Genomic DNA, 23,905 nt, shown 5'->3' on the forward strand with positions numbered 1-23,905 from the left:
GTTTTATGAGCTGGAAGCCCAAATTATGTACAAATGAACTACTAAATACTTGAAATCGTTTAAGTTGTGGGCCCTGAATCTATAATGGAAGTTTAACGTTTTGAATGGAATTATGGAAATAAATAAACTTTTCCATGATATTCAATTTTTTTGGAAAGGGTCTGTATATTTAAATCTAATGAAAAAAAGATTTAGCTAGGTTAGTTGATTACCTTAATTCCATAGACATTACTCATAGACACTTTCTTCGACAAGCAGATGCAATGAGACATGTTTTTCATGTGAAGTTTGGCTTAAAGCCTAGTTATTAGTGTATTTAAATAGATGTAATATTACTTTTGAGACCTTAAATTCTTGCTTTTAGTTATCTGTTGATCTGCTTTTCTTGCACTATAATACTGAGAATATTATGTTATATAACTCTTCCAGGTATAAACTCAGAGGTGAGGTACTCTCTTCAAGGCGCCGACAGTGGCTTCTTCTCCCTAGATGAAATCTCAGGAATTTTGAGACTGGAGAGATCTCTAGCCGACGAGACCAAGTTCACCTATGAGATGAAAGTAAAAGCCACCGACCGAGGCCTCCCTCGCCTTTTCTCGTTTGCCACAATTACAGTACACGTGGTCATCCTGAGTGATTACCAGCCATTGTTCCTCAGCTCGGAGTACTTTGCACAGATCCCAGAATCGTTCCGGATCGGATCGGAGGTGATCAGCGTGTCCGCCCTCCCCAAAGATGGCACTGATAACGAGCCTGTACGATATACTATCCTCTCTGGCAATGAAGATGGCCGATTCCAGATAAACTCCATGACAGGTAAGGGCATTTTAAATTAGATTTCTTTATTAGTAAATGTTTAATATGCAAGGCTTTAAACATGGCAGTATTTTTACACTTCGAAATGTTTTAATTTTAGAGTTAGTTTTGTTTTTTTGTTTTATTTGGTAGTTTGACATAATCATTATTATAGACCTAACATTATCATGATAATCAAAGTGGAAACAACAGGAAACATTACAAAAAACAGTTTGGATTGTTAAATATCAACCGTAATGATTGATAATGATTGATATAAAAGCGTAATGATATTTACGAATTAATGTTAATAATATTTCTAAATATCTAAATAAATGTAAACACATTGTTAAATAAACACACTCACATGTATTTAAGGTGTAAGGAAACTAAGTAAAGTAAAAAATGACTTTTTACTTGACGGTTACATTACTTTTTTTAAGTGATTATGATACGGTATGAAAATTCTAATATAGTTTTCATGACAGTTCTTATATCTCTAACACTTTTATTTTCCATTATCCATTTCATTAAATTTACAAAATATTCTAGGTAACACTTTAGTTTAGGGTGCAATTCTCACTATTAACTATTTGTTTTTTAGCATGCATATTAAAGGATATTGGCTGTTTATTAGTACTTATAAAGCACATAATGCCTTATTCTGTATGACCATATTCTACGTCCCTTAATCCTACCCAATACCTAAACTTAACAACCTAACTAACTTTTAATAAGCAGTAATTAGGAGTTTATTGAGGGAAAAGTCGTAGTTAATAGGTAGTTATAGTGAGAATTGGACCCTAATCTAAAGTGTGACCAAATTCTGAACTGAAAAGACTTTAACTGTAGCCTACATAACTTGAAGTCAGTGTAAAAAAAAAAAATTACAATGAGTTTGAGCCTGAATATGTTTGTGATCCATGTGCATTCATAGAAAGTAGATATATTAACATGCCGCCATTGATCTTCTGTGGCTTTATTGATGTTGTGCAAAGCTGGAATGTTCTTCAGCATGAGTAAATGTTAAATTGAAGAACCTGTGCTGACATGTTTTGAATCCACACAGGCACTTGTTAGCTTGTTTATTCCCATCCGTTCAGTAGTCTTCCCTCTCTTTCTTCGTCTTGTCCTCTTATCTCAAATCCTCTGAGCCTTCATGCTGCAGGACTTTTATCGAAGATTGAGCCAAACTCTTTATTAGCTGTCAAACAATACATAACTGTCAGTTCTGCCTGATAGCAAGCATTCTGCATTTAAATCAATTGGCTATTTAGAGGTAATTCCCTTCCAAACGCTGTAAGTCCACTGTGGTGTTTTGCATATACTTTCATAGCAAATAATAGTCAAGCTCAGATCTGCTGGGCATGCATTATATTTTGGACTTGTTTTTCTTTTTGCCTAGAGTTCAGTGATTCATTTAAAGATGTGTCATCTAGAAAAACCTTTATATGGTATAAGAAAGTGAATAAAATAGATTAGATGATTCATAGTTCAAAAGCAGTTCTTCAGTGTTGAATCAGCAATATTTTCTTTCAGGTACAGTGAACTCTTTTGGTGAAGTTTGCATGATTTGACCGTATCCACTGCATTTCAATAGAAATCTCCCCTTCTTTGAAGAAGACCTGAGGCTTTTTAATAATAGTTGTCAAACTTTTCATCTTCGATTGTTCTCGTGTCCCCCTGTATTACCTTTGTGTGTGTGTGTGTGTAGCATGAAGAAATTGAGCCATTTTACAATTGCACTGGCATTCCCATTTATTTATATATCTTTTTGTGAAAATGAAACTCATCAATCATACATTAAACCACTTGCACTGTATTACACTTTCCTTTTTCTCATTTCATGCAAGGTCAAACTGAATAATTATAGGATTAAAAATAAATTAATTTAATTTACTGTTGGCAGTTACACCTAATTAAACATAATAAGAACTAGTAACACTGATGGAATCATGAGTAAGATGATTTTCTTGATATCATGATATATAGAGTATATATATTAGTATCATTGATCACCATATTAGACAATTACCTGGCCTACTTTGGTAAAAAATCATAATTTGATAAACAACACAATACCTGTTTGGGAGGTATACAGTTACTTACCAGTTATGTTTGTCTCATTGCAAATAGCCTTAGGAAAGATTGCCTTGGTATTTAGAAAAATCAGTTTGCCTGCATACCTTAACCTGATGGGTGACCATTTGCATGTTCAAAAAGGTTAATAGATTGCTAGTGACTCATTTAGCAGGTTACTGTAGGCAAATTAACTACACAATTTCCTTAGTCAAGGTGGATCGAGGTAGCATATTTATTTATTTATTTATTTATTTTTCTGTGAATGACAATGAAGTACAGTAGGTTGATCATCAGTCAAGACATTTATTATTGCACCAATTATGAAAATAGGTGAAGGTATTCAACACGATATTTGTCACTGACGACTGAAAGGAAGTAATCCTTTGTCAATAAAACATGTGTGACATCAACATCAGAGGATAAGAAAAGCTGTATTATAGTTTCAACACTGTTTTTAGACATTATGAAGCACATGGTTTTGTCATTCCAGGAACTCATGAATCATATAAACCAAATTTTCAAAAGAAAACAAATTTTCTCCCAGTTTTTGCATCTTCCAGTAGATGTCACAGTTTTACATCTTATTACCCACAGTTCAGTGTCACATTGCCTCTCTCACGACAAGATCAGTGGCCTGTGTCTTTCGAACCAAATAAACAATTAAGACCAGACGTAAGCTGATGTCTGTGATGGTTACTGCAGTCCATATGGACTGTTATTTTCATGAAGGCTGAGCCATTTGTTCCCATAACAGCCTGCATCACGCTCCAATTAAATGATCTACAAATACACATTTAGCCCTAGTCAGCCATTCATGGCTAAAGGCAGAAAACATTGATGCATCTTCATCAAACTTGACATTGAAAAATGCTCCTTTTGCTTAGACGAGGATTACTATGGCTGTCCACTCTTGCATGTATCAAAAGCTCTATGTTCAACACAAGCACAAACACACCTATATTAACAGAACTTGTGCCAAGGACAAACACTGCGCTGTTTATAATATGGTGGTGGATCTCGAAGAAAGCCATTAAGTGACACAACATAGCCCTTAAATCAATGAAAAGAAACATTACACAGAGCAATTTTGCACTGAAAACTCGATTCTTGAGCTTTAAGCAAGAATGCCTATGCTTTTGATGTTTTGCTCCATCTTGTTTTACTCTGATAATGTGAGCAGACAGATCAGCAAGAGGTCCAATAGCAGTGTCTACCCATAATGCACAGAGCAAATCCCACCGGATTTTCAAATACTTTAGATGAATCAGCCTCTTGTAGAAATCAAGCGCTTTGCAAAAACAGAAATGCAAAATTGCATAAAAGATGTCATGCATTCAGTCCAACTCCACTGGGAAGTACTCGAGAGTTATTAGTCAAGATTGAATGCAAGTGGTCAGCTTATACAGCGATAAAAGAAAATCAGCCAGTATTATATACAGTATATTGAAATGCTATAACTCCCATTCTATCCTAACTTTTCTGTCAGCACTATTATATACTGAACATACAGGATATTAGGCACACGGTAGCAGAAATAGACACTGAACAATAAATCACATTTCACATTAGTTTACATGAGAATTGTAAATAAGCTCTTCATCAAACCCCAAGATCAGGTGTGCTTATCACTGGGAAACTCATTTTTAAGCCAAAACTGTCAAAGTAAATGGTGCTAGATCTTTTTTTTTTCAGAACAAACTTAAATTTTCTCTGCTATTTTTGCAATTTTAACCAACAGATCAGTATATCTGTGCAAACTGATAAAGAGATAGATGTATGCTGGATGTTTTCTGAGAAGAGCTGAGAATGCTGACTGGATATTTGTTGCTCTGTGCCACAGGTTTGCTGTCGCTGAAGGCTGCGCTGGATTTTGAGCTGTGCCGCGAGTACTACCTGTCAGTGGAAGGGGCGAGGGGCAAACCAGTGCTCACTGACATTGCCACGGTTATCATCAATATCACAGACGTCAACGACAACCCGCCTGTCTTTAACAGCAGTAGCTACAGAACCGTGATTGCAGAGGACATTTCACCTGAGGACATGGTTCTGCAGGTATCACACTTTTATTTTAGAAACAGCTGGTTAAATAAATAAATAATCTAGTGTTATTTTAGTATTATTTAATAGTATTTATCATTTGGTTTATTTTTAATAATTTAATTATGAGCTTTTGTCCTTATTATATATATTTTTTAAATAGTTCTATTTAGCTTGAGTTTTTTTATTTAAAAGTTTTGGTTTTAGTAATTTTACAACTTAAAAAAACTGAAAAAAGGTTTAATTAGTTAACATTAATTAACTCCTTTAGTTAACGTGAACTAAAAATGAACAAGACTTCTACAGCATTTATTAATCTTAGTTAATGTTAATTTCAACATTTACTAATTAAAAAGTTGTATTTGTTAACATTAGATAATGCACTGTGAACTAACATGAACAAAAAACGAACAGATGGATTTTTAGTAACTAACATTAACAAAGATTTATAAATACTGTAACAAATGTATTGCTCATTGTTAGTAATTGTAACTAATGTTAATAAATGAGACTATTGTAAAGTGTTACCATTTTAAGTTGAATGTTTTCATTTAAATATTTATATTCTATTTTATTTCACCCTTTTTTTAACACTGAATGTGTCAGGTTCCTTAAGGTTTAAGGATGCTTTTTTTTAACGGAAAACAAGAGAAAAGAGTATGAAAATTAATTTTTTTTAAAAAAATTCTGGGCTGTTATCCTGTTACAGTAGACCTACCTTTGATTTCACAAATAATGTGTCTCAGACTTTCTCCACAATGCTTTCAATGAAGCAAAGTGAAGACAGCTGTTGTCAATCTGGTGACAGGATTGAAACAAGCTATTGTGGCAGCTGTTGAGCGAATGATTTACCGCATCTGTCATTTAAGCAGTCAGAAAAACATTTTGAATGCAGCAATCAGCTAATGGTGATTGTTTATGAGCACTCACAGCCTTTTCAGATATTCATTGGGACATTAGGCGTGTCTGATGCAGACCGCTGGATTAGAAGAATCGGCAGTAATCCAGAGCTTTAAAGCTTTGCTTAAAACCACTCAGGTGTGCTCATCTTCCTTTCACTCACTGTGTATTTTTCTCAGGTAAGTGCCATCGACCTTGATGGGCCTCCGAATAACTTCATCATATACTCCATTGTGAACGGTGATCCAAAGCAGCAGTTCAGCATCGACCCACGCACCGGACACATAACGGTCCGCTCCATGCTGGATAGGGAAGAGGTGAGTTCCTGAATCGCAACCCAGAACACGTACTTGCTAGTTTTATCAGGGATTTAGTTATATCCTCTGATCACAGATAAACATTTTAATCACTACTGTGGATATTTGACTGTTCGTATCTTCAAAATCCCACTGACACAGCCCCTCGCCTTTCAGATAACGCACTACTCATTAACTGTGCAAGCTGCCGATGAAGGCGATCCCCCTTTATCCTCTGCCGTCCAGGTGACAATAACCGTATCTGACGTCAACGACAACCCACCGACGTTCTCCCAGATCAATCACAGCCTCGTTCTTCAGGTAAAAACACACACGTACTCCAAAACCTTCCTTTTTGCCTCCCTGCAAAGCTAGTCAATGACTTGACTTTCTTCAAACAGACAGTTTTAAGTCTTCCAAGACACCGTAATATCACGGCAAACAATTTAGAACAAATTCAAATGCGCATCAACCAAGACAACCAAGCAAATATTTAATGATTACAATGGTTATCACACACAATGAGCTATTTTAACAATCTAAGAGCATGGTCTAAAGCGCACAGCGCAAGACCACTTTTGATAGTTTAACGGCGGAAAAATTGTCTAAAAGGGTTGTCCTTATTCTCTTAATGAGTAATGGGTGTGTTTTGGGCATAATATGCAATAAGCCAATCAGAGTCTCATCTCTCATTCCCTTTAAAATCCAGTTTCGCGCCATAGCGGATTGCTATTTACATGGCGGAATTTGTAAGCAGAAAGACTAAACGTGTCTCCAGAGAGGAAACGGATCCGCTTGTGCGCTGGGTTAAAGCGCGCAAGTAGACCATCTACGGGACAAGCCGGATTCCACCATATCTTTATGTACACAATAATAATCTTTTACATTGTAATCCTTTTATTTGTAATATTTGGCATGTTTGTGTGCTGCTGCCTGTGTGTGTAAAAAGCAGAGTGGACGCGCTTTGTGCACCCGCCTATAGGCGCATATTACTAATAATTACTATAACTAAATAGCAAAACAAATAATTCAGTTGGTCAATGGCAACAATGCGCCTGAACACACCTCATTTTCAGACCAGCCCGCCCATGGGCGCACAAATGGGCGCAAATGCATTTGTGACGCAGGATGTGAAAATGATAACTGCGTCAGGCTGAAACTAGCAAAAAACACTTGCGCCGGGTGTATGACAGGGCCCATAGTGTTGTGGGACATCAAAGGTGCCAAAACCAACCAGATGCCTTCATATACTGCTTTGTTTTCAAGTTTCGGACACAGTTGTCATCTCATTTCTGCTCTAAGCTGCACATGGGCATAGGGGAAGGCAAGAGTTCAGGCTAAAGAGCCAATCAGCCATGCATAATATAGCTTTTTTTTTTTTTGTGCCAGCATTCGGGCCGTCTGTTTACCCCTTCAGAGTCAGCCGGATCCATTGCTTCTAATTATAGGGCCAACTCTGCTGACTTGGAAATATTTCTCACACCCCATTTACCTCACCTAAGGTGTCTGTGTCTTTAGAGTGCAGCGGCTATTTGGCACCATGTAGGAGGTCAGTAACAATTAGGCTCAGCTCTGCCAGCCAAGCATTCTGTTTCAATTACCTGTTCCAGTTGTGCCAGCTTGAACGGAGACGAGGAGCACATGTCAATCCAATCGGTTGCACTTTGTTGACAAATGCAGACAGAGTGATAAAAATCACCATCTGTTCGGGCTGTTCTTTCATTTCGACAGAATGTCTTTTTTTGTTGGCAGTAAAAATGAGTCATATGACACAAATACGCTATTGATTTTGAAAAACAGAAAGAAACATACAAACATCGGAGCAGATTGATCATGGTTTTTCTTTTCCAACAATTTTGATGATTTGTCTCTGGTCACCAAGACTCATTCTGTTGCCAAAGCAATAGAATACAATAAAACTCACTTCAGAGCAAGAATTGTCCTGATCAAAATGATGTATTTATGTTATTTGTTTAAGAAAGGACAAGAAAGCCACAACTTTCCTAAAAGTCAGATGTTATTTTCCCAAGCATGTGCGGCTTGATTAATGGTGTTTTTCTGGATACAGGAAGGGGCTTCTGTTGGAAGTGGGATTCTGCAGCTGCTGGTGACAGACAGAGATACGCCTCAGAACGGCCCTCCCTTCTCCTTCCATATTGTCTCGGGAAATGAGGACAAGAGTTTTCTCATTGACCAAGGAGGACTGCTGTCCATATACTCCCCGCTGAGGAGGAGAGGCAAGCCTCAGCATCTGCTAAAAATTCAGGTGAAAGATTTCACTCATTAACTTCAGTTACGAGTACAACACATGTTTACAACACATGCTTGTTATAAGTTTAAAGGAATAGTTCAACCAAAAAATGAAAGACTGTCATAATTTACCCATCCTTATGTTATTCTAACGGTGCGGTAACATTAGCAATATGTCAGCAAAATTTTGTGGGCAAAAAAAGGTCTGTTGTCTTTTGTCAATAGCATAGCAATATATGAAGCACAGCTAAATTAAGCAGTTTTCTGTTTATCAGCATGGTGAATTCAAGTGGAACTTTATTTTACAGTGTCCTTGTAACATTTGTTACTATGTACTTACCATAGTAATAACAGTAAATGATGCGTAATTACATGCAACCAAATCCTAATCCCACCACAACCCTATAGTAAGTACATGTAGTTGCTTAATATTGCTCAGTACTTAAATATATATTTACACTGTAACAATGACACCTTAATGACTGTAACCTTTTAGGGCTATATGCATGTAATTATGCACAAATTATATAATAATTACTATAGTGGCTACATGTAACGTGTGTAACAAGGGCACTGTAAAATAAAGTGTTACCTATATTTTTAATTCAAATTTGAATTGGAATCCCGAATCCTTTTTTTGCTACCTCAATTCAAATTCAAGAATTGCGCTGGAAGTTCAAAAGCATTCTTAATCAAATTCTACATGGTGCTCAACCCAGGTCCCCATTCACTGTTATTATACAGAAAAGAGTAGCATGAACATTTTTCAAAACTTCCACAGAATAAAAAACAAAGCAAAAGTCATATGGCTTGTAACAACATAAGAGCGAATAAACGATGAAAGAATCGTACTTTTTTTTTTTTCGGTGAACCATCCCTTTAAATGAAATATGACTTGTAGCACAAGCTGACCTATGGTTGTAAACTTGATTGTTATCTGTGGGCCAGGGATTTTACCACACCATCTTAAATTATTTAAAGCGACTCCTCAAAGGTCAGTGTATTGTTCACACGTCGCAATGTTTTTTTCACACTTCACATAAATATCATCTCCACAGGTCACTGACAGCGGCCACCCTCCGCTGTCTTCTATATGCGTGGTGAAGATCAACATCACAGAGCAGAGTCGATATCCACCCACTGTGTCTCCACTGGAGGTTTTCATCACCACCGCTGGAGGGACGTTCTCCAAACGTGTCATCGGTAAGCTGCACGCTACGGACCAAGATCCCCAAGACATCTTGTCATACAAACTGGTCTCTGATGGCCCGGACCGAGGCCTGTTCTCTGTGGACACAGTGGATGGAAAGATCGTGGTGGAAAAGGACCTGGAGCCAGGCCTGTACCACTTGAACGTGAGCGTGTCTGATGGAACGTTTAGCATTTGGGCTGGAGTGAAGGTCCAAGTTTGGGCTGGCGCTCAACATGCTCTGGATCAGGGCTTTACGTTGCAGTTGGCTGGACTTTCGGCTGAAGAGTTTGTGTCTGATCACTGGAGAGGCCTCCAGCGCAGCCTGGGCTCGGAGTTAAACATACCCAGACAAGAGCTCCACATCGCCAGCTTGCAACAACAGCCAAACTCCGTCAACATGGAGGTACTGCTGGTCCGTCGAGCTCAGGATGGCTCCGTCCAGCCAGTGCCTGTTCAACGCCTGACTGGGGTCCTTTCAAATGTAGAAGATACACTGGGTTTGAATGTCTTGAGACTGAAGCATGATGGTTGTGTGGGCGCTGGTTGCCCACCTCGGGGTTGCAGGAACGCAGTAGTGATGAGGCAGGGGAGAATGAGTAACTACGCCACAGCACGGGCGAACTTCATCACTCCGCAGCACAGCTGGGAGAGCGTGTGCTCCTGCAATGGTAGGCAGACCACCAGCCTCGTATTCTGCATTCCACTGAGGATAAACCCAGAGGCCCTGAATATGATCAAGTTTCTCACTTAGTTGCACCTTTGTTGTGACTGCTCTGGGCTTACCTTAAAGGGACAGTTAACCTTAAATGATGTGCCCTTTCATGTCATTCCAGAATCATAGGATTTTCATTGTCCAGGGAACACAAAAGAAAACATTTAGCAGATATTTCAAGCTGCACCCTTTCATAAAACAAAAACAGATTGTGACCAGGGGCTTTCAAGCTCCAATAAGGATAAAAAGCAATAGTCTTTATCAGTGGTTCTCAATCAGAGGGCCAGGGCCCACAAGGGAACTTCAAGATTACTTTAAAATGATTTAAAATGAGTCAAAACAAGTTTTAAGTTTAAATCAAAATACTTCTTAAAATTGTCCCCTCATATTGGAAACATGAATGATGAAGCCTCATTTTGATTTCTAGTCCTAGAAAAGTCATGTAAATTAATAAAATCGTAATGGCACGGGTAATTTTATAATGTATTTACTTTTTTTCCAGTTATGCCAAGGTCTAAAATATTTTATCTGGTAGAAATTGTAAGAATATATATATTTTTAATCCTTATCCAGTAAATGATGAATGACTGGAAAAGTCATGGGGCATTTGAATATTTGTGTGGACAATGGGATGTGTTGGAGTCAAAAGGGTTGAGAACCAATAGGTCTATATTGCTTTATTATCATTATACTTCAAGGTGTCTGAAGCTATATGACAATTTTGCACATGCTCATTGTGTTTGACATGAGACGTACAAGAACCAATTGACGTCATCATTGACGTCAAGTGTTGACCACAAGAGTTGTGGCACATTATATTTAAATGTATGAGAACGTTAATAAGATTTGAGAGCTATGCCAAAGGGGAAAATATTTTGTGAATAATGACTGCAAAATCAGTCTATTGATTACACAAACACCACGAGCAAACACATTACATTTGCAGTACTTTTGTATTTACATCGATACTTTTATTTTAGATGTATTCTTTTAGATCTTGACAGCTCCAGGGCACTATGTGCTTTCATCGATTTGTTTTTCATGTGCATTACCGTTCAAAGGTTTGGTGTAAGTAAGATTTTTTTTTTTAATTTTCTGATGCTGACATTTATTTGATCAAAACTACAGTGAAACAGCAATATTGTGAAATATATTTCAAATAAATTTGTGAAAAGTTTGATAAAGTTTTCTATATTGATATATTTTAAAATGTAATTTATTCCTGTGATGACAAAGCTGAATTTCAGTGTCACACGATCCTTCAGAAATCATTCTAATATGCACAATTTATGCTTAAGAAACCTTAAATTTTTAAGTACAATCAACTTGTATGTTTAAGTCATTTCAACTTAAATTACATTAAACTGACTTAAATGGGTTGAATCTTGTATAACCTATTAAAAAAAGTTTAAAATTGCTTAACTGCATGAGTTAAAGCAATGTAAAAACACATGCTGTCATAACTTATTGATTGATAGAGTTGCTGAATACAGGTATTAATATCTTTAAAAAAAAAATCTTAACCCAAACTTTTGAATGGTAGTGTCTGTAAACAGAACAGTATTTTCCTTTTTTTTTTGTGTGAAATATTAATTTAAAGTGGAAGTAAAAAAGATGTTTTACATGAATTTCTAGTGAGAGATGGTAGGCCTGTTTAACTTGATGCCAGTTATTAGTTTCAACTGGAAGTGGACCGCTGCAGCACATTTTACCAAATGTACTTACTATTTATGCTTTCTTCTTCATTGCAGAATCGGCTGTGAGATTTGACGGCAAGGGTTATCTGAAATACCTCTATCAAATAGAAGAGGGCAACAAGAACTTCCATCTGTCTCTTCGACTCAAAACGTCTGCTGCAGAAGGCACAGTCATGTCCACCAATGCCTCTGACTGGGGAACATTAGAGGTAGAACATTTCTCAAATACTCTGACAAAAGAATCTTTAACTTATTCTTTTGTCTGCCACATTCTTGCACAAAAGGCTTATTTTGAATGCCCCGGTGTATGTTAAAGCCAGGTATAAATCTAAAATGCAAAGAAAACCCAGCCATCCAGATAACAATGGAACGATCACAGGAAACTTCACTCCACCCCATGACAAATACAACATCCAAATGTGTGCAACAGAAGCTTGTTTGTTCTCACGAACTTGCGCATTAAACGCGTTAATATTCAAGAGTGCATTCTATAAGGGAAGCAAAGAACTTGTGATGTGAATTTCATCCCGCCCTTTGAGCACATCAGTGATAAATCAACCTGTGTTTCTGAAATGAGTGTTATGATGAATTCATGGCTGACTGCTCTCAGAGGCACAGTGAGGGATCTTTGAGTAATTGTTTATTTAAACCTCTTTATGCAGCTTTGAAGCTTCAGCTACAGGAAGGGACTACACAAAAGAAAACCTATATATTGTGAGAAATGTAAATAATGTGGAAAACATGACTTAAAACAGCAGCCTCTGTTTTAAAATCACATGACTTAACTCTCGGAGGTCGTCTCATTTATGCGCCATAATTGAATATTCAATTTAAGTGTCTTGCAACATCAAAACATATTTTTTTTTCAAAGCTTTACCTCTGGGTTTTGGAACTTGGCAAGATGGACTATTTCATTGTGGGCTTCAAAAGGAATAGTTAAACACGGTCATCCAAGAAATCTTTAGGGCATACATCTTCACATGCTGCATAGCCATGCATGACATAATTTATGTGTCTCTCTGGAGAATTAACATTCCGGTGCATATCAGCAAATTCCTATCACTTCATGTCTTATCAATCGTTTCATTTGAGAGGAGCGACAGCTCATGCTTTTGAAACTTGCAAAATTCTAATTCAAATCTACTCCTCCGCTAACATCTTTTAAGCTTTCTTACCTTTTAGTAATTACTTTCAAATGGAAATTGAGCCTATTTGAGCAAAGCCACCTCTGACAAGAGAAAGGGAATAAAAGGTGACTTGTCAGCTAAGCAGCTGTAGCATTTATGAATACCGACAGCTCTGATCTAACATTATTAAGAGAAGCAAGATCTGTTGCGGGATAGATATGGTGGAACTGATACCCTTTAATGCTGTGAGGAGTCCGAGCATGGGGGCATTGATCGCAATAATTAGGTTTTTCTTCTAACTGGACTCGCATCAGGAGGTCTGTTACGAAACCTACCTCGACAGCATTGAAAGGCATCACAGGCACGCTCCCGATGCCAAGACTCTTCCAAACAGTAGGGTACAAAATCATGCTTTTAAGATCTGTAATGTTGGCCAGATTCTAAAGCAGCATTTTATCAAAGATGAGAGATAGAGTCAAGAGAATTTTAGATTTATTTATATACACTGATGAGCCAAAACATCATGACCAGACACAGCGGTGAAGCGGATATCATTGATCATATCCTAACAAGGCCACATATTAAGGTCCGATTAGATTAGGTGATAAGCAAACAATCAGTTCTTGTTATCAGCATGTTGGATGCAGGAGAAATGGGCAGGAATAAAGATCTGAGAGACTTTGACAAGGGCCAAATTGTTATGGCAAGGTGACTAGGTCAGAGTATCTCTGAAATGGCAAGGCTTGTGGGTTGCTCTCGGTCAGCAGTGGCGAGAATGTGCCAACAGTTGTTCAAGGAAGGACAAACCACAACCCGATGCCCGAGGCTCATTGATGCACAAGGGCATTGAAGGCTATCCCACAAAAGGTCTACTGTGGCACAAGTCGGACAAAAATGTTATTCTGGTTGTAGGAGAAATGTGTCACAGTGCATCAAAACATTAAACAATCTTACTGACCCCAAACTAGTGTATGTACTTTAATATAAAAGCAATTCAGTAATTCACTACTAAGGGCCAAATTTACTAACAGTTTGTGCCAGCGCAAACCCTCTTTTGTCAGGATCTACTGAAGACACATGGACAGGGTTATTTTTGCGGCTGACCTTATTGCGGATGCATTTGTAGGAGTTTCCCTTTAAGACACAATTTATGGGAGGACAGTATTTAAATTAAAAAGGTGATTTACGTCTTAAACCAGACGTCGTCAGTAGATCACAGGCAGAACTTTCCACTCCCGTCTGAGCTTTTTCAGAATTACACAAATTTGCCCTGTTTAGGAATATTCCAGAGAATTGTGCCATTTAATATTGTGTAATATAATAGTGTGTAAACTAATAGTTAGTTGAACTATATCAGGAGAATTTCATGATCTTCTCCAGGTGGGAAAAGAATATCACTTCCTTTTAAGGATACTTTACACTGCTTGCTTGACCATAAATGTTTAGTTATCTGTTGTTTTGTAGCCGATTTACAAGCACAGCGAGATCATGTGATATGAACCAAAACTCAGATCGAACATTCACCCTCGATGAGTCCTCCTGGGAAAAGTCCCGCTTCCTTTTTTGTGCTCATCTCACCACCATCATCACTGCACACTCAGCTCAACCCAGTACAGCAATATCAAACAGCAGCTCCGTACAATGAAAGCGAATGAGCAAAACCCATGGGCTGACTGGTATCAGATCAGAGCAAAAGGCTCTGTGCTCACTTCTTACATCACAAAACTCTCTGAAGATTCTGCCGCAGCAATTAAGAGGCTGCCGTGAAGGAGATGATGCTTAATAATGCATACTTTTAGCATCAGTGTAATACTTTCAAATGTATAGTGCACACACAAGCTATGTTTTTTTTTTTTTTAATGTACGCACAGCAGGAAAGTAATACATGCATATGTGAGTTATTATTTGTGACAGGAATGCTGAGGAAGTGTGCTTTCGAACGCTCCTGATAGGACTGTTGCTTTGCATCACAAAGTCGTTGATGCGGTTTAACAAGAACTAACTGTGTTCTCCATCGAGCTCTGTCTTTCACAATTCCCTTCAATGCTCAAAGGGCTTTCTTATCTCCCACAGAGCGAGCGCTGAGAGCACACGCTTCCAACTGAGCAAAAACACAAGCTATGTAACCTACCTCAGCAAGAGCGTTAACAGCCCATAACTTTATTTAAGCCGCAGAGTAGACATCAGGCTAAAGCTAATAAGTGTGAATTGTATACTTTTTAGGTGTTGAAATAGTTTCTTTCATGCCAGAATGAAAGTTTTTTGGGGGGTCAATGATGTTACATTGACATTTTTCTTTCATTAAAAAATACAGATTCAAAATGCAATTCATACTTACAGTATGTATGTATGTATGTATGTGAAAAGCTTCAAACTTTAAGCTTTGGAAGAAAAGTGGGTTACATTTTATTCCGATAGTCCACTTAAGAAGACATTCTAACTATAAATAACTTTGCAACTTCATACATGTCAACTAACTCTCATTAACCCTTAACTACATGTCAACTAATTCTCATTAGAGTATTAGTAGATTCTTAGGTTAGGGGTTCGGGTTAGTAGAATAGGTTGACATGTACTTGCAAAATTGCTTAGTCAGTAGAGTGTTTGTTGGTGAAGCATCACAATAAAGTTAGCAGATATTAAGCAGACAGTCTACTAATACTCTAATGACTGCTAGTTCACATGTAGTTGCAAAGTTACTTATAGTTAGTAGAATGTCTAAGGGAGACTCTAGAAATAAAGCGTTACAGAAAAGTGCCAAACACAAGACTTGACTTTATTTCTGACTTTATCATACAAAGTCAACTCTATTTTTGTAGAATAATTGTTGAACTTCAACTAACTAACCAACCATTCAACCAACATGCAGAAACATTGCCAAAACTTGGCATATGTGTTCTTTATCATGAATATTGCTATTTGTCATTGACTCTTTTGTGTTTGTGTTTCTAGCTGGTGGACAAGGAGCTGAGGTTCAGATATGGATGTGGCAACGTGCCTTCTGCCAGTATACAGGTGGCCAACCACCCTGTGGCTGATGGCCGCTGGCATCATGTCATTCTGGAGGTCAATGGCACAACCCTTAGACTCACCATTGATACCAGCCACTCCAAGTCTGTCGTTCTGCCACAACCCTGCAAGCTCACTCAGTCCGGCGGGGCGCTGGTGCTGGCCGGCTCTAATCCCAGCGCAGATGCAGAGCGACTGGGCTTCGCGGGCTGTTTGGAGAGCTTAAGTTTCAATGGAGAAGCGGTGAGAGGAAAGGAGGGGGTGACAGGAACTGGCCCGCAGACCGGCACACTCTTTGGGATCTACCAATGCTGCTCTGATGTGAAGATCTGTGCCAGTAATCCTTGTGAGAACGGAGGCACTTGTGTCGAAGACTCCAGTGAAGGTGGGAAAGCGATGATGCTCTACTCACACACAGTCTATATTGTTTTACCTACTTCTTTATAAAATAAGATATGCAAATTAGGTCACCAAATCTGTATGCCATTTGCACAATACGGTTTCCCATTTTGCTTGTCTACACCACGATTTTTTATATATGGATGCTACTTCATTTAATCGGCATATGATGAATTCCTGCTGCCATTATCACTAGAAAATGTCCATAAACATCTCTGTAAAATGAAATGCATTTTATTGCCAAAATAGTAGTATAGAAATAATAAAAATGGAAAAGGTTTGAGATGATAAAAATCAATTCATTGGTAACACTTTAAAATAATGTTTAAATAGTTAATGCATTCAGTCTCTTCAGATAATGATGAACATTACTTTTTATTATCATTAATCCAGGTTAATGTTAATATAAAATACTAAGAAAAAATAATACATTTTTAACATTTCAAGTTGTATAAATTAACTAATGTATTATGAATAAACATGAATTAACAGTGAACAATAGTCTATTATTAAATTAACATTAACATAGATTAATAATGATATTTAAAAAACATGCTGTAAGAAATTATTGTTCATTGTTAGTTTCTGATACATACAGTAGTAAGACATTGTTAAAGGACACAAAAATGTACACAAACATCTCTGTAAAATTAAATGCATTTTTTTTAAAACCAAAATAATAGTACAGATAAGGTTTAATAAAATACAGATTGGACTGCAATTGATAAAAATGTATTAATTGGTAACACTTTACAATAAAGTTGAATCGTTTACATTAGTTAATTAACAGGAACATTAACCTAGATTAATAAATGCTGTAAAAAACTATAGTTAGTTTCTAATGCATGAACTAAACGTTATTGAAAATTGTCTCTAATTAATTTGAATACACCTGCCATAGTGCTAAACTAGCACATATGCCAGAACCTGGTCAGGTTGGATGGTTAGTGAAAGTGTGCTAAAGTGATGCAGATGTATTCACTCCTCAACATATTTCACATTTTTGTTTCATGTAATACAACTGTGAAGTAGGGAATTAATTTAAGAAGTCCATTGACTGTTAAGGGACAACAAACCAAAATGCTTGATTTGGATCTAAGCAACACTACACAGATATGGAAATAAAGCTATAGGGAGATGATCTCCACTGCATCTGCATCCAAATGTCTCTCAATACTCCAGTGTCAGTCTACTTTGATCTCAGAACAGAGAAGTTCCTATGGAAATGTCTTTGTTATCTTGGCCATTAAAAGATGCATTTTTTAACGTCTGTCCTCCAGGGTTTCGCTGTAGCTGTCCAATGCTATTCAATGGCTCTCGCTGTGAGAACAGCAAGCTGCCGGACAATCCTTGTGCATCCCAGCCATGTGCCAATGGATCGTGTATGCCAAATAATCAAGGGTACATATGCAACTGCTCCACACAAATTGCTGGAAACAGGTGAGACTCATACAGCGGAGCTCTTGAAATCCCACATGCACATGTCCTTGGTGAAGGCATTGAGAAGTCTGACAAATCTGCATGAAAATGAATACTTGTGTATTCTGCCTCTTTATCTCTTTCATAAACCCGTGCCCACACAGGTTACATGTGATATGTGCGTTTGGCATTCAGCCGTAACTTGAGTTAACAATTTACAACATTATTGATTGTCCTCATTCTTATATTACTCCAAAGCTTGAGCAAATTAGTCATGGATTGAATTTCAATCAATAGATGTCCTTCTGTGTGTCTGTCTCTGTGTGCATCAAATAATAATTACAGTTTATGTATAGCCCAAGACAGGAAACTTTACAAACACTGTTTAGTTATCAAATAATGCACAAAAAAAAAATCTGTTTGGGGGAACTATGCAATTATGTCCAGTGATAATGATATCTGATATTATTTTAATGTATAGTTATTATGTAAAAATTATTATTTTCATTAGTGTTGCAAGACATAAAATTATAGAAAGTAGTGAGAAATGTTGATTAAAATGTTTAATATTCATTTAACCATTTATTTTTATTTAATATTATTTACTATGCATTTTTCCTGGAGCGCTAGTGCAAAATGCCATCTAAAATCCATCATATTTTCACTCAAAATTGTTATATGAAAAAAAAATATATATATATTTTTCGACTTGTCAACTCAAATCTCTTGCAATGTGTTACTCTCAAAACTGGTTATGTAATCAGATTACTTAAGTAACTAATAAAGTAATGCATTACTTTTAAATTTACAACAATATATCCGAGTTACTTTTTCATAATGCATTCCCATTTATTCATTGAGTTGTGCAAAACACCCATATAGCTTGATAGCATTTAAAAAGAAATGTATCTGGTACACTGGATTGTTTAGAATGTGGAAGATATTAACTTCTGATAATCCATAAATGACATACAGGATGGAGTGTATTATTTCCATTGATTAGTAATTCAGTTGAATGTATCTAGATCAGGGGTGCGTTTCCCGAACAATGACGTAACTCGCTGCTTAACTACCATAGTACGATGCATCGTTGAATAAATCAACTTGCTAGTCACGTCTGTTTCCCGAAAACGTATTGTCGCAAAGTGGTCGTTCAACCACGTTGGTTTATGACGTCACGCACGTGGTGGAGTAATAACTTCTTTTAATGAATCTGTTTGAGATCAAATTAATGCCAGATGTTTTGCTATAAATTACAGACCTGAAGACTATTTCAAATTTTTCTCAGTTATTTTGCTCTATTTGCAGATTCAATCATAGGCTCGTTCTTACGTAATAAAGCACGTTCGCACATGCGCACTCTTCAAAAACGGTGCTTTAAATCTCTGAACAAACTAAAAGACGTAAATGACATTTGTATGCATTCTAAATAAAAGATATAGATTGTATTGAATGTCAGCTTGCTTATTTTGCTCAAGATAAGAATTTATTAAGTCCACATGTCATGCAAATATGAAACTCTGCTTCTAACCACAGATCGAGAGCCGTCACACACTCCTACATTCAGTCAATTGTTCCTTCTCTTTGCAGATGTCAGATTGCATGCTCTCCTAATCCCTGTCTGGATGGTTTCGCCTGTTCAATGGCGGGGAACTCCATCCACTGTGAGCGCACCACCTCCCCTCCTTATGTGGAAATCGCAGAGATCTGCGCAGGCATATTGGGGCTTGTCCTCCTCGTCGTGGCCTTTGTGTGTTTACGAAAACGCTACGTCAGCAAAACGCAGCACAGGTCCGGCTGCGTGCAAGATTCCAACGGTTACTTCCCAACTTTACCCAAAAGCATGATGAAAGAAACTGAGATCAGCTCTCCCATGGAGATCAGCACTCTGATTGGCTCTGTATGTGATCCGGACAACAGTCCTTTCCGTTCACTCAAACCTCGTGAACAGCGGGAGCTCGTCCCTCAGGTGGGACCCCGGTCTCAGAGGCCTCAGGGTCCTGTGATTTGCAGCGTGGCTCCCAATCTACCTCCTCCACCCTCCACCAGCTCTGACAACGACTCTATTAGGAAAAACAATTGGGAGCATGACTACGAAGGTGAGAACTACAGTTTTATTGATTATTTTCACAGCTTCTACAGGCTCTTCACTTAATTTGGAATTTAGTCACATCATGAAAGATGAGAGAGGCGGAGGACAAATAGCTGCGTGTGCTTGTGCAGGTCAATGGAAAAAGCATGTGCGGGTCATATTCAATTATATCTTCTGTTTTCTGCAGCACTCAGAGTTTCTCCACGTGACTTTCCTCAAAAGCTATGGCTTAAAACTGTCAATAGCACATTATAAATTGTGATGTGCTGATATCTCAAGGACTTAAAGTACACATGAATAGTTGTGCAAGTTGTTTTAATTTTATATACTGTACAATGTGTCTCTGCATCCACTACTGCGTTAATGGACAGTGTGTGAATTTAACACCGTGGATTGTCATAACTGTTATGAGCAGTGCAAAAAACGGTCACATCCCACTCGCATATAGTGGAAGACTCTGGTTTCAAATATACAGTAAAATGAATGCCACACAGCAGGGAGAGGAATTTTCTGCTCTTGCCATTATAGATGAACAAAATATTGGTGTATCAGCTGATAGTGGAGATTTCTTAATGTGGTCAATTTTGGATTAATATTGGCTCATATTTTGTATGTTTAATTGTGCATGTTTATTTACCCGTTTATACATTTAGATTACCATTGCCATCATCGAACTCTCACTTAAAGTGAATCTTTGAAAACATAAATAATTGAATAACTTAACTGTAAATTGCTAACATAATCATTAGCAGATCTCATACTGTACAGTATAATGTTGTGATGCCTAAGTTCACTTGTAGCATTTAATATTACAGTTTTTTTTTTTTTTTTATACATTTAGGCAAAAGTTTGGAATCAGTACAATTTTTTTAAAGAATCAATCCTTCAGCAAGAACTAGTGCTGTCAAATTGATTAATCGTGATTAATCACATCTAACATAAAGTCTTTGTTTGTTTATATAATATATGTGTGTATGTCTATTATATATATTAATATATATAGATGTATATGTGTGTGTTTACCTATTTATGTATGCATATAGCCTATCTGTATATGTGTGTGTGTATATATATATATATACACATATATTACATAAACAAAAACTTTCATTAATCGATTTGACAGCACGAACACATTAAAATGAACAAAAATATTGTGAGGCACAACTGTTTTCATCATTGATAATAATAAGAAATGTTTCTTGAGCATCAGATCAGCCTATTAGAATGATTTCTGAAGGATCATGTGACAATGAAGACGAGTAATGATGCTGAAAATACAGCTTTGCCATCACAGGAATAAATTACATTTTAAAACATATTCACATAGAACACAGATATGTGAAATGTTAATGACCAAATTAATGCAGCCTTGGTGAGCTTCTTTCAAAAACAAAAAAAAACGTACCTACCTACCTCAAACTTTCAGACAAGGCCATTTATTGTCCATCGACCATATCATGAAAATAATGTTTGAGACAGAATTTGTATTACTAGAACACAAGTGCACCCTGCAACAGTCATGTGGTCCGACTAGTCGACATAGACCCAACTCATCTACTACTTGTAGAACTAATCAACAAATCTGTGCAAACCATAGCAAAAAAAAGAACAAGTAAACAATTTATAATAATTCTCGTTCACAGTGTATCCAGCTGATCCAGACTACTATGGCCGACCCTCCGTTCAAGCGTTCCCACAGTTTGACATTGTGGAAAGCACCTACTCATCTACTTCCACAGAGTCGCGCAGGAACTCTCGTTTCGGAGGCTTCCCTTTCCCGCTGGACCGGGCCGACCGCCGTGCTCCGTTGCCCCCTTGTTACAGCAACCAGAACTTAGATGACTTCTTGGGGCCGGACGGGCTGCCGCTGCCCAGCTCTCAGTGCCCTAATGAGTACACGGCCATAAGCTACTACCCTACCCAGCACGCTCGCAGCCTGGACAACGTCTCCAGCAGCCATAAGAGGCTCAGTGTGCGTTTGAGCGTGGCACAGCCTTCCTATGCGGACAGCGGCGGATCCACTAGAAGGACCGCTCGCAGTTATACAGGCTCAGACACGGTGGAGAGTGACTACGGCAGCTGTGAGGAGGTCATGTTCTAGGCTACAAAAAGAGGAGTCTCTGCGATGGATCAAAGGTCCCGTATGATTATAGAGGGGAAGGTTGTCTCGTGCATATAGTATATGAAGCTCACTGGCTAAAAGCCACAGAAGCACTATCAGTATTAATAGTCACTTTCAGGGAGAACAAATACATCTGTGTGAAATGTGACCTTTCTCATTGCTTTGCCCTTTACGAATCTGTAGAATTAATGCATGACCTTAAAAAGTCTACAGTGTGTTATACTGTAAATGCTGTCAGTAGTGTCTAGAGATAATGCGCCCTTATTTGTTATTGCGAGTTCAATCGCACCCCGTCCGGTTTGGTTTGGAAAACTATATTGGTATTAGCACATTTGTTAAATGATTGCATGTCATTATCAGATTGGATGCCAGCTGTGGGACAGATGATTATTCCTGTAAACTTAGCTGAGGAGTGGTGTTCTTTGAGGACAAAAACCAGTGTGCTATGAAATTGGAATCATTTTCAAGCGTGCCATATGGTGTAAACGTGTTTAGTGATGCAGGGTATATAGAAGCACATTTCACTACAACAAAACAGCAGATTAGTGGTTACATTGATTTATACAGTCGACTGAAGCAGAGGCTGGCTCCCTGCTGGATCAAAAATTTAGTACACAATGTGAAATATTACATGTATGTTCATGAAATATCAAATATAGTCCCCCCGCAAGTTGATGTGTCACTGGTTGTTAGGACATTTGGCTGTTCTGTTAAGATGTGTATGAATTGCTGTGTTTGGTGAATAGTAATTTTACATGTGAACTATGCGCTGGCTTTAGCCTCTCGTACTGCAGATGTTTTCAGTCTTAAGAGTTCCCAGTGATCCAAGGTATTCAAACAAGGCCATAAGAAATCCCTATGCAGCTTTGTATGGCTCAATTGGATGGCTTCTTGACTGTCATAATGCTTACTAATCATTAAAAAGATCAAAAATACTGCCAAAGTATGAAATAAATTGGATTGATTGAAGAAATGTTGTGAAGAAATGATGTGTGTGTGTGTACATCACAAACAACAGCTGCATTTTATAATCTAAAGCGCTTCTGTCTATGATCTGTCTATGATCTGTCATCTTTAGTGTACAATTATTATTAATTATAATTTTTTTTGAGAAGTTATGAATAGGGATTCCCACCACAGCACATCTTATTGGATGCAAAGATGACATGAATGTGAAAGGCTTTGGAGATTCATTTATCAGACGGGTGCATGTGTCATCAAATTGTATTGCATGTGCTCAATGAAACTGCTTCCTTCCCTCACTGACTGTAGTGTTTCAAATGACATAGTGCAGTGTTGATGTACATATTAATGGCAGCTGTTGCAAGTATTTGTTATTCTGATCTGCCGGATGTTTGTGCAGTGGGTGTGGTATGTACGAATGTTTTTTTCTTGTTTTTTTTATATATATATTTTGAAAATTCAATGTGGGTTGAACCCCCATGTTTAAAATGAGTTCCTCTGTGAGAGAATCTGTGTTGTCTTTTGCCATTTCCCATCTCTGTAGAAGATACTATGAACTATATTAAATAAAATTATGTTTAATATACAGAATGCACTGTGTTGTATTTGAATTTACTATATGTGACCCTGGATCACAAAACCAGTCACAAGTCGCACGGGTATATTTGTGGCAATAGCCAACAATACATTGTATGGGTCAAAATTGATTTTTCTTGTATGCCAAAAATCATTAGGATATTAAATAAAGATCATGGTCCATGAAGATATTTTGTAAATTTCCTACCGTAAATATATAAAACGTGAATGCAG

At 37.5% G+C, this 23,905-nt stretch overlaps 1 protein-coding gene across 1 annotated transcript in view; it reads left to right on the top strand.

The window, feature by feature from the left end:
* fat2 (FAT atypical cadherin 2) overlaps positions 1–23,684 on the top strand; it is a 47,042-nt gene extending 23,358 nt beyond the window's left edge. Inside the window, exons 14-24 of the mRNA XM_084430311.1 lie at positions 430–816; positions 4,718–4,929; positions 5,994–6,131; positions 6,288–6,431; positions 8,179–8,376; positions 9,419–10,220; positions 12,016–12,170; positions 16,041–16,482; positions 17,777–17,936; positions 19,506–20,014; positions 21,654–23,684. Coding sequence (XP_084286437.1) covers positions 430–816; positions 4,718–4,929; positions 5,994–6,131; positions 6,288–6,431; positions 8,179–8,376; positions 9,419–10,220; positions 12,016–12,170; positions 16,041–16,482; positions 17,777–17,936; positions 19,506–20,014; positions 21,654–22,111 — 3,605 coding nt within the window. The 3' untranslated portion in view covers positions 22,112–23,684. The remainder of the gene's footprint in view (positions 1–429; positions 817–4,717; positions 4,930–5,993; positions 6,132–6,287; positions 6,432–8,178; positions 8,377–9,418; positions 10,221–12,015; positions 12,171–16,040; positions 16,483–17,776; positions 17,937–19,505; positions 20,015–21,653) is intronic.
* Positions 23,685–23,905: the final 221 nt, after the last annotated feature.

This window comes from Rutilus rutilus (genome assembly GCF_951802725.1).
Source record: "Rutilus rutilus genome assembly, chromosome: 14".
Taxonomy (NCBI): domain Eukaryota; kingdom Metazoa; phylum Chordata; class Actinopteri; order Cypriniformes; family Leuciscidae; genus Rutilus; species Rutilus rutilus.